This window comes from Drosophila mojavensis, unplaced genomic scaffold (assembly GCF_018153725.1).
Source record: "Drosophila mojavensis isolate 15081-1352.22 unplaced genomic scaffold, ASM1815372v1 contig_80, whole genome shotgun sequence".
NCBI lineage: Eukaryota > Metazoa > Arthropoda > Insecta > Diptera > Drosophilidae > Drosophila > Drosophila mojavensis.
Window position 1 is genome coordinate 14462268 of NW_025318906.1, and position 14798 is coordinate 14477065.

The 14798-nt window shown below is 48.4% G+C and overlaps 5 protein-coding genes across 5 annotated transcripts; 2 read left to right on the forward strand and 3 right to left on the reverse strand.

The window, feature by feature from the left end:
• The first annotated feature begins 296 nt into the window (after positions 1-296).
• LOC6579889 lies at positions 297-2295 on the forward strand. Its single transcript, XM_002005726.3, has one exon. The coding sequence runs from the start codon at positions 384-386 to the stop codon at positions 2142-2144; it is 1761 nt and encodes a 586-aa protein (XP_002005762.2). The 5' UTR covers positions 297-383; the 3' UTR covers positions 2145-2295.
• Positions 2296-2978: 683 nt separating this feature from the next.
• LOC6579890 (larval serum protein 2) lies at positions 2979-5265 on the forward strand. Its single transcript, XM_002005727.3, has one exon. The coding sequence runs from the start codon at positions 2985-2987 to the stop codon at positions 5097-5099; it is 2115 nt and encodes a 704-aa protein (XP_002005763.2). The 5' UTR covers positions 2979-2984; the 3' UTR covers positions 5100-5265.
• On the reverse strand, positions 5161-7385 carry LOC6579892. The gene has a single exon (XM_002005729.3). The coding sequence runs from the start codon at positions 7116-7118 to the stop codon at positions 5277-5279; it is 1842 nt and encodes a 613-aa protein (XP_002005765.2). The 5' UTR covers positions 7119-7385; the 3' UTR covers positions 5161-5276.
• A 100-nt stretch (positions 7386-7485) lies between these two features.
• Positions 7486-11693, reverse strand: LOC6579893 (syndetin). The gene is made up of 10 exons (XM_002005730.4): positions 11548-11693; positions 11267-11494; positions 10893-11210; positions 9968-10834; positions 9569-9906; positions 9340-9505; positions 9174-9284; positions 8791-9114; positions 8615-8727; positions 7486-8557 (listed from the first exon to the last, which is right to left on the reverse strand). The coding sequence occupies exons 1-10, from the start codon at positions 11611-11613 to the stop codon at positions 8185-8187; spliced, it is 2904 nt and encodes a 967-aa protein (XP_002005766.1). The 5' UTR covers positions 11614-11693; the 3' UTR covers positions 7486-8184.
• A 125-nt stretch (positions 11694-11818) lies between these two features.
• Positions 11819-14732, reverse strand: LOC6579894 (general transcription factor 3C polypeptide 3). The gene is made up of 2 exons (XM_002005731.4): positions 12853-14732; positions 11819-12794 (listed from the first exon to the last, which is right to left on the reverse strand). Exons 1-2 carry the CDS (start codon positions 14689-14691, stop codon positions 11916-11918), a joined length of 2718 nt encoding a protein of 905 aa, XP_002005767.2. The 5' UTR covers positions 14692-14732; the 3' UTR covers positions 11819-11915.
• Between the last annotated feature and the right edge of the window lie 66 nt (positions 14733-14798).

Below are 14798 nucleotides of genomic sequence, written 5' to 3' on the forward strand. Positions count from 1 at the left end.
ATAGGGCGGACTTTTTAAATAATGGAAACAGACAGTAGAAGAACAGGTGCTATTTACTAATTGTAAATAGATATCATATTCTTCTTCTTTTACTTCTGCATATTGACAATTTTTTTTTACTTTCTGTTACTGATTGATTCCTTACTTAAAATTTGAATGACTGTTATAGAAACATTCCCCGACCGTTAGGAGTGTTTGTTTACCTATTGCAAATTTGAAGTAAAAACTCACCGCATTCATTAATTGCTGTGATAAAAATCTGCAATTAGATTTAATTAGGCTGCCCGCTGTAGTAATTTCTGTACGGATTTCTAATAAAAGGACTGATTGGGGGCGATTTTAACCAGTTGAACTCTACGTTAACGTGCGCAAAGGTTATTAAAATGGGGAATAAAGTTTTAATTTATTTGGCTATTTTCGCCTGCTTAGCCAGGGCTCAAATGCAACTGCCCAGCAAAGTATTCGACCAATTAATAGCCGAGGTTGCCTTCGAGACTGTTCTTTTATTGAGTGAAAATTCCACGGATTGTTCGATTGACGTGAAATATAATGCTGTTACGCCGGTTATTTATCTTAATGCCAATCAAAAATATCAACTTCAAACTCATTTTAATAGACAATTTCTATCGTTGGTTTGCTTAAAAACTGAAAGCGATTTAATCTTGAATGCGCTCTATCAAAATCTGGAATCCATGCGATATACTCGGACCATATTTATGATTACAAATGAAGTGGATATGGAATCTTTGTTTAGGAAGTGCTTCGAGAACAAGATGCTTAATGTACTGGCGATAGGCAATTGGAGCCTGGAAGAAATATATAGTTACAGAGCATTTCCTGAATTTAAACTAGTTATGCGAAAGGTTGATCAGATCGAACGATACTTCGAGCCTCAACTGAAGGATATGGGTGGCTATCCCATTAGCACTGTATCGGACAACATATTCCCACGCAGCGTTATATACAAGGATGGAAATGGATCCTATCAACTAACCGGCTATCTGGCGCCGTTTGTTGAAAGCTTTGTCAAGACTTTGAATGCAACTCTTCATGTTTATTGGGATCATGCGCCTGAAGAGAATGAAATAGTAAACATAAATTTGCTGAACGACCTGATTCGCGCTGGAAAAGTGGACATACCGATGTTCATAACGAATCTTGGCTTTACGCCAAGCCATCGAAATCACTCCCATATAGTAGAACTGTCAAAGTGGCAGATAATGCTGCCCGTCGAGTCCCAGATAAGTCGCGCCCTGCTCGTCGTTGGCGGCGGGACAAAGCTCCTCAATTTGTGCATCTTCATTCTGATGTCCATTTACGCCCTGATCATTCACAATATTCGCCGTTTCGAGCTGGGCATGGCGCCCAGCCTTATGTGCTTGTGGGTCATCTTTGATCCCGTGCTGAGGGCCATGCTCTCCCAAACGTTTTCGATGCCGCGATCCTCCAGCCTGCGTCTCAGGTGGACACTGGCCGTGCTACTGCTGGGCAGCTTTGTATTCTACAACATTTACATAACAAATCTGGAGACGCTCCTGGTGCATCCACCCTTCGATCCGCCGATACTCAGCTATCAGGATATGCGTCGAGCGGGACTCAAGCTCATGATATCAGAGCCTGACAAGGGAGCACTTACCTTTGTTCTCGGCCAACGTGGATATAACGCCAACTCGGATCTATACGAGATGGTAAGCACATCGGTGTATCAGACGAGCCGCAGCCAGCCGAACACTTCCTATGCCTATCCCATTACCCAAACGCTCTGGCCCCACATCAAAATGAAGTTCATCCGGCAGGAGCAGGCCGCCTTTCGCCTCTCCAAGGAACTGGTTTTAATTCCGCTTGTGCACTTTGCTTTGCGCTTGCCCTCCAACTCCATCTATAAAGGGGCCATCAATCGATATATTCTAAACACCCAAAACAGCGGCCTGTACACCTACTGGCGCACCCAGTCCTTCTACGATCTGCTTGCGATTGGCAAGACCAAGCAACTGCCCTACAAGGATACCTCGAGCAGCATGCATTTGCGCTGGGAGGACCTCTACTATTATTGGCTGATCTATATTGTCAGTGTCAATATTTGTGTGCTGGCATTTGTGGGCGAGGTTCTAGTATACTCTATAGGACGTTGGAGAGCGGGTTGAGTTGGGATGGCCTAGAGGAAAAATTACCACAGAGAAGGCATAGTGAAGGAGTGAATAAAAATTATGAGAAACTAAGATCTTTGCTAGAAGAAAAGCTAATGTCAATGTATTTACTACAATTATATATCCAAACAATAAAGATGCAAGATGATTATCTAAGAGATTAACAAGTTCTGTAACTATAACACATGATTACTAGATTTGCATTCATATCACAATCAATTTCATATCTCGAATCTGCTCGACGCATAAACCATATTTCGGAGCTAGATTTAATGGGTGTATAGCCCCTAATGCTAAGACGCGCATCCGCTGCTCTTGCAGTTCCATAATTCTTTGTTGTCTACTGATATGATTATTGTTTTGCAGTTTCATCAATGTGCGCCGCGTAGGTGCATATTTTTAGACTTAGCTAGTCCCGATGGCAACGGCAACGGCAACGGCGCATTGATAAGCAACAAAGCATCAGCCTGGCCCGACCGCTGGCTGACCCTCAGGTGATGTCGTAAAAGAAAAGCAAATGAAAAGAAAAGCGAGTCAGCCCGGCGATGTAATCGGGCAGGTGGGTTACCAGGCGCTGTAATTAGCTGGCATTACTTACACAACTGATCAGTCGAGCCTCCCAGACTGAGCTCGCCCGAGATCGCTGTCGAGCAGTCAATCAGTGCAGTACCAGGTGCAATTGGGGCTTATCTCAATGCACGGTGCAGCATATAGCAATGAGGTTGAACGGATCTCTGATAATGTCAAGGCAATATCAGCACTCGGACGTTGGCCCCCCCATCCGACTGAGAGCCGCCGCTCAGGTATAAATGGAGGCTGCAGTGGCAGTGCATTGGTATGATTACGATGAAGTCGATCACGGCGGTTATTGTTTTGACGCTAACGCTCTTGGCTCTCGGCGGCCAGGGCAAGCATGTGGAGTCCAAGGTGGCCGACAAGGATTTCCTGATGAAGCAGAAGTTCGTCTTTGAGATGCTGGAGCATATCTATCAGGACGATGTCTTCGTCAGGCGGTACGATAGCAGCTTCTACGAATACAAGCCCTGGGAGCATGTCAGCGACTATCACCATCCCGAGAAGATGCAGCATTTCTTCGAGCTCTGGCAGCACCATCCGTTCGGCGACGACCAGATGTGGACCGTTATGTACGATCTGCATGAGGAGTATGCCGTTGGTCTGGTGCGTCTCTTCTACTACGCCAAGAACTGGGAGACCTTCCAGCACGTCGTCTTCTGGGCCCGCCAGCATGTGAACAAGCAGCTCTTCGTCTATGCCTTCACCATCGCCAGCCTGTTCCGCGACGATATGCAAGGCATTGTCTTCCCGGCCCATTACGAGATCCACCCCTGGAGCTTCTTTGACAGCGAGACCCTGGAAATGGCCGAGCACTACAAGATGCACGGCTTCCATCACGTCAAGCAGCTGAACAACGTCTACAACGTGGTGCTCAAGTCCAACTACACGAACGTCTATGGCAACATGAACGATGAGCACAGTCTGGCCTACTTCCTGGAGGACATTGGCTTCAACAGCTTCTACTACTACTTCAACTTGGACTACCCCTACTGGACGAAGGGCGACGATGTGCATGTCCTCAACAAGGACCGTCGGGGCGAACTCTACCTCTATGTGCACTGGCAGCTGTTGGCCCGCTACTACCTGGAGCGTCTGTCCAACGACATGGGCGAGGTGCCCACCTTCAACATGTACGAGCCCGTCCACTCCGGCTTCTACAGCGGCCTGCGTGACTATAACGGCGTTCCATATCCCAGCCGTCCCAACGACTACAACTTCTACACGCCCGACAATCTGGAGTATGTGAAGAATGTGGAGCTGTACACTCAGCGCATCATGGACTGGATTCACAAGAACGACAAATACGACGTCGAGATTGTCAACATGCTCGGCAACATTCTGCAGGGCAACGCTGACAGCATCGACAAGCAGTTCTACGGCAGCCTGGACAAGTGGTTCCGCTACATCGTGAACGAGGGACATCCGTACAACCAGTACCACGAGACCTACCCCGGCACCTTCATGCACTACGACACATCCATGCGCGACCCTCTCTTCTACGAGGTGTACAAGAACCTGCTCAGCCACTACTGGCATCTGATGGATACCTTCCCCGAGTACACCAAGGTCGACTATGGCTTCGAGGGTGTCAAGATCGATGATGTGCACATGCCCGAGAGCCTGACCACCTACTTCGAGTACTTCGATGCCGACATTAGCAATGCCGTGAACGTTGAGCACTCCGCCATACCCATGGGCGATGCCCACCACAACGTTTTCCGCAGCTCCTACTACAATGGCAGCAGCTTTGTGATCAAGGCCCGCCAGCACCGTCTCAACCACAAGCCCTTCGAGTTCACCCTGGATGTCAGCTCGGACAAGGCCCAGGCTGCCGTTGTCAAGGTATTTATTGGACCCAAGTACGACGAGTACGGCAATGTCATCCCATTGGAGCACAACTATCAGAACTTCTTCGAGCTGGAGCACTTCAAGGTGCAACTGGATGCGGGCGTCAACCACATCAAGCGTGCCAGCGGCGACTTCAGTTTCTGGGTGAACGATCGCACCACCTACTTCGAGCTCTACCAGAAGCTGATGGGTGCCACCAACAGTGACTACAAATTCAAGCTGGATCAAGCCGAGTCCCACTGCGGCGTACCCAATCGCATGATGTTGCCCAAGGGCAAGAAGGGCGGCCAGGTCTATCAGTTCTTCTACATGGTCTATCCCTACCATGAGCCCGCTGTGGCCCAATACACCGGCTACGACCCCATTGTCAGCTGCGGCATTGGCCATGGCTCTCGCTATGTGGACGCTCTGCCCTTCGGCTTCCCCTTCAACCGGCCCATCAAGCACGACTACTACTTCATGGTGGACAACTTCAAGTTCTTCGACGTGAAGATCTTCCATCGTGACGAGCACACCAATGTGGCCTAAGGCACAACGAACTCAGACTCTGATTTAACACTAAACTCCAATTGAAACTCCCAGCTCTTGCTTCACTCACACTAGCCACCATAGATCATGTTCAATCCGACTTAATAATTATCTTATCTTACTTACCGACAATCAATAAGCAATAAACGAACTTAAGCGAATACAACGTGATGGGTTTTAATGGGAATTAAAGGTTCCCCCATGGGAGCTACCAAACCACAGCATTTGCTGCACTTTCTTTACGAGAATCTCCAGAGCCAACACGACTGTCGCGAGCAGCAAGAGTGCTCCGTAGGCCACCCAAATCCATTGCAGATCCTCCAAGCGCAACGCCTCCTTGAGACGCGGCGGCTCCCGCTGAATGGGATCACTGAAGGAGAGCAAACCCGCGGCGGCCATATCATAGAAGTGCATATCGACCCAGTGCTGGAAGATGCCAAAGTCGCGCACATCCATAATCAGCCGGGTCAGCGGCTCCAGAAACCAGGTGTTTGGGGGCAACTGGAAGACCATGTAGGTGAGTGTCCTGACGCAGGCGTTCAGGGAGTAGAGGAAAACCTCGCGGGGAAAATACTTTTGCTGCTCGCTCAGCAGCGTCCACTTGAGCCGCGAGGCAAAGTAGACGTGGCTCATGTTCATCTTGTCCCTGTGGCTGTTGTAGTCGCTGCTATTCATGGCCAGCACACGCAGCTTCGTGGCGCCCAGGCCGTAGTCCCCCTCCGCGCTGCCCGCATCGATGACCAGCGGCAGCTGAGCGCGTTGGATATCAGCAAAGCTGCGGGGCTGAAAGTATTTGGGTGGATGAGTGAGCACCGTGCCGAGCGCTGCCTCGTGTATCGAGCTCAGGTTGAGTCCCAGCACAGCCAGCATCAGGTAGATCCAGCTGGCATAGGGACTGCTGCGCGGGGAACGGCCAAAGGACTGGCCGAGCAGGCCACGCAGCGCCACATCGTTCAGCAGGAAGTCGACCAAGCTGGCAGCTTGGCCAGTCAGCCACCAGTGCAGGCTGAGCAGAAGCCCAAAGCTGTAGACAATGGCCAGTCCGATGAGTAGGTGCTGGCCATTGGCCAGGATGAGGTAGATGTCCTTGATGGGCAGCTGCTGTGCCCGCGGAATCATCAAGCAGATGTGGCTCAGCTCGAAGGGGAAGCTGCTGAGGGGCAGCTGCTCGGGCCGTATGAGCTGCACCACCGTTGCCGCCACATCCACTTGGAACTGCTCGATCAGCGACTCCAGCTCATTGAAATGCATAACCACGCCCGGCTTGATCTCTATGGGGAACTGAATGGTGGCATTCAGCTTCCAGGCCAAGGTGCGCACAAAGCGACCCACTGACCCGGCCAGCACCTGCTGGCCCGTGCGCCAGTCCGTGTAGACGATGGTGCGCGGATGCTTCTGGTCGGGCACCACGATCAGCGGCTGGCCATGCATGTTCCTCAGGGGACTGGCAAAGAAGGGGCGCTGCTCCAGCGAGCGCTGCTCCAGCTCAAAGCGCGGATACGGACGATAGCGATAGTAGACTCGATCTGCACTCTCGGCCAGCAGGGCAACCACATTCAGTATTTTCTGCCTATAGCATTCCCTGAGCAGCGACTTGAGCACCCGCTTGGCAGAGCTGTTGCCTGTTGGAGCAGAGGCAGCTATATAAAAGATGCTCTTTGGTCCACGTAGATTTCCTAGTAATGCCGGCAGTGGCTCATAATCCTCGCTGGGCAAACAGATTAGCTGCATCGGCCTCGAGAATTCTTTGCTAGGAGGCGTGGCATCGTGCATCGATTGCAGCACGATAGGCACCTGAGGCGCCACAAGCAGCTCCTGCAGCCAGCTCTCTGGGCAGTAGTCGTAGCGTATGAGCAGCAATGAAGACCTCGACTCCAAGAGTAGCTGCCGGATGAGCTCTTCAGCTGCGCAGCCCGATGTTATGCATACGAGTAATGCTATATACGAGTGTATCCTGGACATGTCTGAGACTGATATGTTAGCTAGCCGATGACTTATTGGCATATTTATAGTCTCCATGAAGTCTCATTTGCTGAGTCATTGGCCAAGGCGAGTTACCTGCCGAAATAGTTACGCCTTCGGAATTCACGTAGAGCTAGACTGGAGGAGCATTCGTTGTTCATATTGTATCGGTCGTAAATGGTAGGCTTGCATTTTCTTATAAATAATGACTAGAGGAAATCTTATTGCTGATATAATAATTAAACCGAATAGGCCTAGACTTAATATAAATACTTAAATTTAATCATACTTTATATTAATCTAATCTACATTATTTGTATTCAATTTTCTGTAATATAAAAACCCAAAATATATTTTTATTTTAATATTCTTTCTTTCATTTTCTATGCCATTTAATTTTCTATGTTTATTCAAACTACATTCATTTAATATTCATATCTCAAAATATGTACTCTTTATTAGTTGTTTTTAGTTACAAATCCATTTGAATGTTTCGCTTTTGTGTTAGTAAACCACAAATCGGTCGAATTGTGATTGTTTCACTTATTTTTAATTTTTTTTTTTTTTAAGTATAGGTATAATCGCATTCAATTACAATTATTTGTCCGTTTCGCAAATAATTATTACTATTGGGTATTAAAATAAATATGTGTATAAATTGATTTTGCGTATGCCTTAATTCTAGTTCGCGATATCTGTGTATGAATGTGTATATGTATATACTTTCTCTAGGTACTTAAGTCATGTGAGAATGGTAAACCAAATTGCAAAATAATAGCATTCATAAATTTGTGCATTGCCTAAATATATAAAGAGAGAGCGTATTGCACTTGAATAGAGATTGAACAAGGAGATTTCAAGTTATGCACAGATTCGAAATACAAAACGAAGTACATCATGGAGATCGCTTAAGTGACTAAAATACAATCAGCTTACAGATAAGTGTTAATCAATTTGCACTAACGGAATGTAATATTTAAATATATATAAATATATAGAGTTCGTGAAAATTCAACTACTAACAAAGGTTCGACCACATAGTTAGCGACTGATTACAATTATAAATAACAGCAAATAAATACAATAAACAATATAAATGAAAGAGATATAAATAGATATTAGTTTAAATAACATTGCTCAGATTTGAGCCGGCATTATAGTTATTCTTGTGCGGCGTCGTGGTGGGCGTAACAGTAGTTGCCACGCCCTCCAGCAGCTGCAGCAGCCTCTGTCGTGTGCGCTTATCGCTGACACAAACGCATTGTATCAGATTTGTCAATTGCTTAGCTGAATACTCATCGCCCAGTCGCTGCTGTTCGATCCACTGCTCGAACTGCTCTGGCGAGAAATAATAAGACTTGATGAAGACATCCACATAAGCGCGATGCTCCGGATATTTCTGATTCGAGATTAGTTCAAGGAACGACATAAAATTGGCGAAATCCAATTGCATAAGTGCTCGGCCGCCAGCTGAGCATTTCTTAACATTTGAGAACCTACGAAGGACCTTGGATTAGTAGAATGAAAATGGGAAAATATTGTAGTCAACTTACCCCTCCACTAGCAAATGGGTGGCCACGTGGGCCATTGCATTCCAAACATGTTTGCTGGGTATGCTCACCTCCTTGGAGATCTCCTCCAGGCACATGGCAAAGCTCTGTATATTCTATGATAGAGAATGCAAGATTTACTTCCACTGAGATTGCTGTTGCTATGCCTTAGCACTTACGCGATTCAAGACGTCACTGTAGCTGCTGTGCTGATGCGTCACATGATTCACATCCCACTTGACCTTGGCCATTTGCGCGAGAATGGCCGACAGATCGATGACGCGCGATGCGACGCAAGTGTAAACTGGTTTGGCCAGATCAGCAATAAATTCCGAATATTCGAGATAGTTGATCAGTGCTGGTCGATCGCCGGCTGGCAATAAATGATTCAAGTAATGCTGCAGTACATGAAACTGTTGAAACATGCTGCGCCCAGCCTCGATAGCCACGATGCGCTGTGGCAGACCGTACAGCGTGTCCGGATTAGCCAGTTCGTTGTTGATCTGCAATTGAATTCAATTATTATTATAGTTAACTATTGTGAGTAGTATTCATTTCTCACCAGGGAGGAGAAATTCAGGGGCCAAACTTTAATCTGTGTAAGCACATTGGTTTCCACGGCACGCAGACGCTGCTCCAGACGCGGCGTATAGAGATTATCTGTGGCCACCAGCTGAGATTTTGAAATCGATTAAAAATGTGATCTATGCTGGCAAATCTCTACTTACAGCATCCTTGCCAAAGATCTCATGCACTGCATAGGCATAAAAGTCGAGCAGCTCCAGCATGCTCGCCACTATCTTGGGCGAGATGCAGTGCAGCAGCTTGCACATCTGCAAGTAGCGTCCAATGCAGCGCAGCACATTCAACGCGGTGTTATTCACAAGCAGCTGACTGGCAAGGGCAAAGAATTTAATTTAAATTACCCTAAATGGAAACCATTCTCTGGTTGCTTACTTGTTGGCATCCTCGGCAAACTCTTTGCTCTGCAGACTCTTTTGTTCGTCGTCACTTTCCTCGCTAAAGTAGCAAGACGCCTCGTCCACAATGCCTGACAGTATGTCCTCCTCCAGCATGGCAGCGTCCAGACCGCCATCGAAGGGCGAGCTCTTCTCCGAGAAGCGCAAAAAGTAGCCATAGGAACCATAGATTGAGCTGCCGCCACCGTCCTGAGAGTGCACAGAAACCAGCTCGTCACAGTTGTTGTTGCTTATGGGCGAGTTGTTGCTCGAGGCCAGCAGCGCAGTTGTTGGCGATTTATGACGACGCAGCGCATGCCGCACAGAGCGGAATTCCTGTACAATATAAAACAATATTAATAGTTGACCAATTTTAGCATTAAGATTTTTAAGTTACCGGCAGTTGCAGTATGTGCGAAAATGAATCCAAGGGCGTCCAGGACTCGTTGTCCAGAAACAAGCAGATCTCCTCAACGCAACAGATGTGATAGCGCCTGAAGAACTCCTCGCTCTGCTGCTGCATCGTTGCAATCAGCTTCTCGGACTGCTCGCTGCAAAATTCGACGCCCACCTTCTTCAGGCGCTGCACGATGGACAACACCTGTATGAATTGGTCATATTTGACCGTCGTCAGCTTAGCGCTCTGCAGGAACAGGCAAACTTTATTAAGTATATCGTTCCAGATACGCGACTGGCCCTTCTTCAATTTCTGTTGGATATAAAGATCAGGTGATTCGCCATCGCTCTCCTCCTGCTGTGTGTATAGCTTGTAGTTGTTGTGCCACATGACCACCTGGTAGTAGGAGGCCAGAATGGTCCAAAAGGTCTTGCACAAGCTAATCAAACAGGGTATAAGCTTGTCCGCACTAAGCTGTTCGCACAGCTGCTCATACAGCAACTTCGGCTGCTCTTCCGCATTCGGCTCGCTGTAGCCACGCACCACAGCGTTTACCGTGCTGTGCACCGCCGAGATGTAGTTGATGTGCAGCTGGTCCATGGCAATCAGCGACTTGTTGGCCAGCTTGTATGCCTCCTGCAACTTGGCATATTTGCGTATGTCGAAATTCAGCACCATTTCGTTGAGCACAGTGTCCAGCTGATACTCCATCAAGAGCATAGTCTCCTGCAGCTTCTTGTGCAGCGACTGCACGCAATTGTATTGCATGAAGCCAGCCGCAGAGCTTTGACACTGCAGCAACAGTTCAATGGCGGCGGAATAGTTGTGGTCTGCCAACAGCTTTTGAAGCTCCTCATCCGTCGTACGCTGCCAGGTTATATATTGTTAAATGAGTCAATCAAGCAACCGTTATAAATCCACTTACCAACTTCTTAATGGCCATCAGCGTGTCCAGCACTTCTTTGAGCACCTCGCGCTTACGATAGCTGGCCAAGATCTCCAAGCTGGTCGTTGTTAGATTTGTGCGTGCGTAGTTTAAGTAGGAGCGCGCCTTCTGGCATGTCCACAGCGACTCCTCCAGCTTCTTTTGCGTCTCGTTGATGGCCTGAAACTCGCTGCTGCACGCATTGCGCTGTTCCAATATGTTTTGCAACACCTGTTTGGTCAGCACCTTTTGCTGAGTGCGCAGCTGTGCAATGGTCGACTCAATAAGCTGGTTGTCAATGCCAGCGGCAAGCACTTTCTACAAAATGACTCACAATTAGAACTTAATGAATTCATAATTATGCTAATGCTTACCTTAAGTTCGTAAAGCTCTGGATTGCTGTCGGCGCTGTAGTAGCACTCTTCGATGCTTTCTAGAATTTCTTGATCCGATTTTTGTACTCCATCTGTAACTTCTTCTTCTGAGTTTTCTGATGCTGCTGCGCCTGTTGTTTTTGTTGTGGTGGACAAAGCATCCGTTGTGACAGTCTGTATGAAATAATCGGAAAAGCCCATAGCTGGAATTTTCATTTGTCGATTCGTCTGCGAATAAGAGGTTTGTTATGGCCGTTAGATGGACAGCTTGTTGCGCCTACCTGTTTGTGCAGCAGGTCCATGAACCTGGTCTTAAATTCGTCCATTTTGGCCTTGGAGTTCTGCATTTTGCAGCCATGAAAACTAGAAAAAATTACGCGAAACAAACTTCGCCTCTCTCCCACTCCCAAACAATGGATGCATCGATTGCTCCATTATCGATGACTCTAATATCGATACTTTCACGAATGATGTTGGCTGTAAGGCAAGTACGCTGTTAAACAGCAATATGTTAACATAGCTAATATTAACAGAATGACATATTTGAATATCTTAAGTTAGGGTATCATTTTTATTACGAAATTAAAAAAATTAAAAGTTATAACTAAAACTTAAAGAGTATCATTTTTATTAACTAAAACTTAATTAATTAAACAACACAATAACGCATTAGACACTGCCGCGCCTTCCACTTGTTGCCGCTGTTGCGATAGATGAGATGCAAATTGAACGCCGCCTCATGCTGCAGTCCCAACACCGACTCGTGCTGCTTTATCAGCGGATGCTGCGCGGCCAAGGCCCGCTCATAATAATCAATCGCCAAATGCAGAATGTTTGCCTGATGATAGATGCGTCCAATATTGTAGTAGATCTCCTGCTGGGCAGCACACGTATCTGGAACATCGCTGCCCTTGACACTGCAGCCCGCTCGCAATTCCGCATAGCGCAGGGCAAAGGCCACCGCCTGGGCGACAGCTGCCGACTTGCGCAGAACCTTCTTCTGTAGCGCTAGCTGATTGAAGACAGCAGCTATAGAGAGAGCGACCAGCGGATGAGGCTGCTCCCGTAATATGGGCACATAGGCATTCAGCGCATACTTGTACGAGCTGCAATTGAGATGATAGTGGCCCAGGAAGAGCCGCATGGGCTGGGTGACCTTGGGATGGCGCTCCAGCAGCCGTCGAGCGTACCGAAAGTAGCGCACCTCGTCGCCTTGCTGCACCATCAGCGACAGCATGTTCCACAAGTTGATCATTTCCGGGTGCTTGGCAATCAGCTCGCGCAGATAGGAGAAGGCAATGGCGCAATCATGATTGAAGTAACAGCCCAATATCATGATGCGCTCAATCTCATAGTGGTAGTAGGTGAAGCGTCTGGTCGTCACCATGGCGAAGCAGATGCGCTCCACGATGCTGTGCATGCCATGCGCATGCGCCGTGCGCACCAGCTCCAGGAACAACTCGTATTCGTTCTTGATAGTCAGATCGGAGCCCTCTGCATTGGCCGGTGCGGATTTCTTCTGTGATTCCTGAAGATCATTATATAGTCAAATAAGTTTCATAGATATATACTCAAAATATACATACATGCTGTTCGGAATCGGCACCTCCCGAGACATCAGCCAGGCTGCGCATTTGTAAGATGGCCTTGAGGCCCTCGGTGTTGTAGGCGCCGCCGCCATTCGAGGCGGCCATCATCTCCTCGCGGTTCTTGAGCTTTATCGAGTGCCGGCTGAGCAGCACATAGCCCACGTCGAGGAACTCATCGATGCGATTGATCTGCTGCAGCATGATGCAGCGCTCGTACAGTAGACGCGCATGCAGTGGCTGCCCCTCTTGCTCGCCTGACTGCTCCAGAGCCTTGACTGCCTCCTCGGGTCGGCCTTGCTGCTTGAGCAACGCCGACAGCGTAAATTTGGCCTCATAGCAGTATGGAGCCAGCTGGACAACCCGCTCGTAGCTCTGGATGGCCTCCTGGGTGCGATTCAGCTGACGCAAGCACTCGGCATGGCGCAGCCAAACAAAGGCGGGACAATCGAAGGAATCGGAGTCTGTGATGGGTCGCATCAGGGCGATGGCTTCCGCATACTTATGCTCCTGCATCAAAGCCTCGGTGATGTCCATGTACAACTCCACGCGATCCACCGTGGGCGTTATATACTCCTGTACATTCTGCACAATGTAGCCGAGCAGATGGTGCGCGTGCATGTGGATCAGGCTGACGCAGAGCTTGGCGCGCAGCTCGGGCACATAGTCGTCGGGTATTTGGCAAAAGTAGATAAGCTCCAGGCTCTCCTGTTCCGTCTCCAACTCCAGCTTGGTGCGTTCTCGCAGACAGCGCAACACCTTGATATACTGCTTATTGAGTATGAGCAGCTCGAGGTAGATGTTGAGATCCTCGTTTGTGAAGCGGTCGCCGCACACACCATACGTGCCCTCCATGGCCTCCAGAGCGAGGCTGTGTTTCTTTAGCTCGTGGAAATAGCGTGCCACATTCTTGCCGGTGGAGAGGCATAAGCTCCACTCGCTGGACGGCATCAGCGGCAGCATCTTCAGATACGTAAACATGGCTGCGTTTGTCTCCCCCATGCGCTCCAGCAGCTGCGCTTTGCGTTGTCGCAGCAGATACTCCTTGGGCAATACCCTGATGGCCTTCGTGTAGCAGATGCGGGCACGTGTCAAGTGGCCCTGTTGCACCAGCAAATCCGAGATACGTATCCACATATCGCGATCTTGCGGATTCAGATGCGCTGCTATTGTGGAGAAGTGCAAGAACTTGACCTCATCGCGATTCTCGTAAATCTCGGCTAGCGTGTAGAAGGGCTCGCTGGCCAGCGGATTCTGACGTATGATTTCCATACAAATTCGTTCGGCTACATCGAAACGACCGTATGCAAACGAGAGATTCGCCTCGCCCATTAGGCCCATCAAGGCGGCGCTCAATTGGCTGCGGCGTCCCAAGCTGCCACCAGCTGCGGCGCGACCAAACGAACCCTTGGACTGCGTCTTCGGCGGTGCTGATTGCTTGGAAGCGGTTGCCGCAGCGGCAGCACTTGTACTGGGCTCCTCTTGTACTTGCTCATAACTCTCATGCTTCTGTTTGGACGCCAAGTGTGCTGCCTCGCTGTCATCCTCTTCATCGCCAGGCTCAAGCTTGGTACAGAAGTCAGGAAATTCAAGGCACTGCACGCCCTGCACATAGCGTCTAATTAAGGCGCCTTCTTCATCAGCCGCTTTTAGGGCTTCATTGGACGGCGGCATAGAGTCCTCGTCATCCAAGTCAATTATTTCAACGACGCGCAATGGTTCCGTCACCTCAAACTGCGCCAGCTCGTTTTCTGGTACATCATTACTATCAATTTCCTCTATTAAGACCTCATTTGCATTAATTTTTCTCTCCTTATCGGCTTTCTGATTCTCGCTCATTTTTCTGCGTTTTGCTAGTAAACAGAAAACATATGTTCTTGCTAGAAATGCTTAAAGCATCGATAAATTTCAACGGAAAATCTATCGATATTGACAACTCCTCAGTT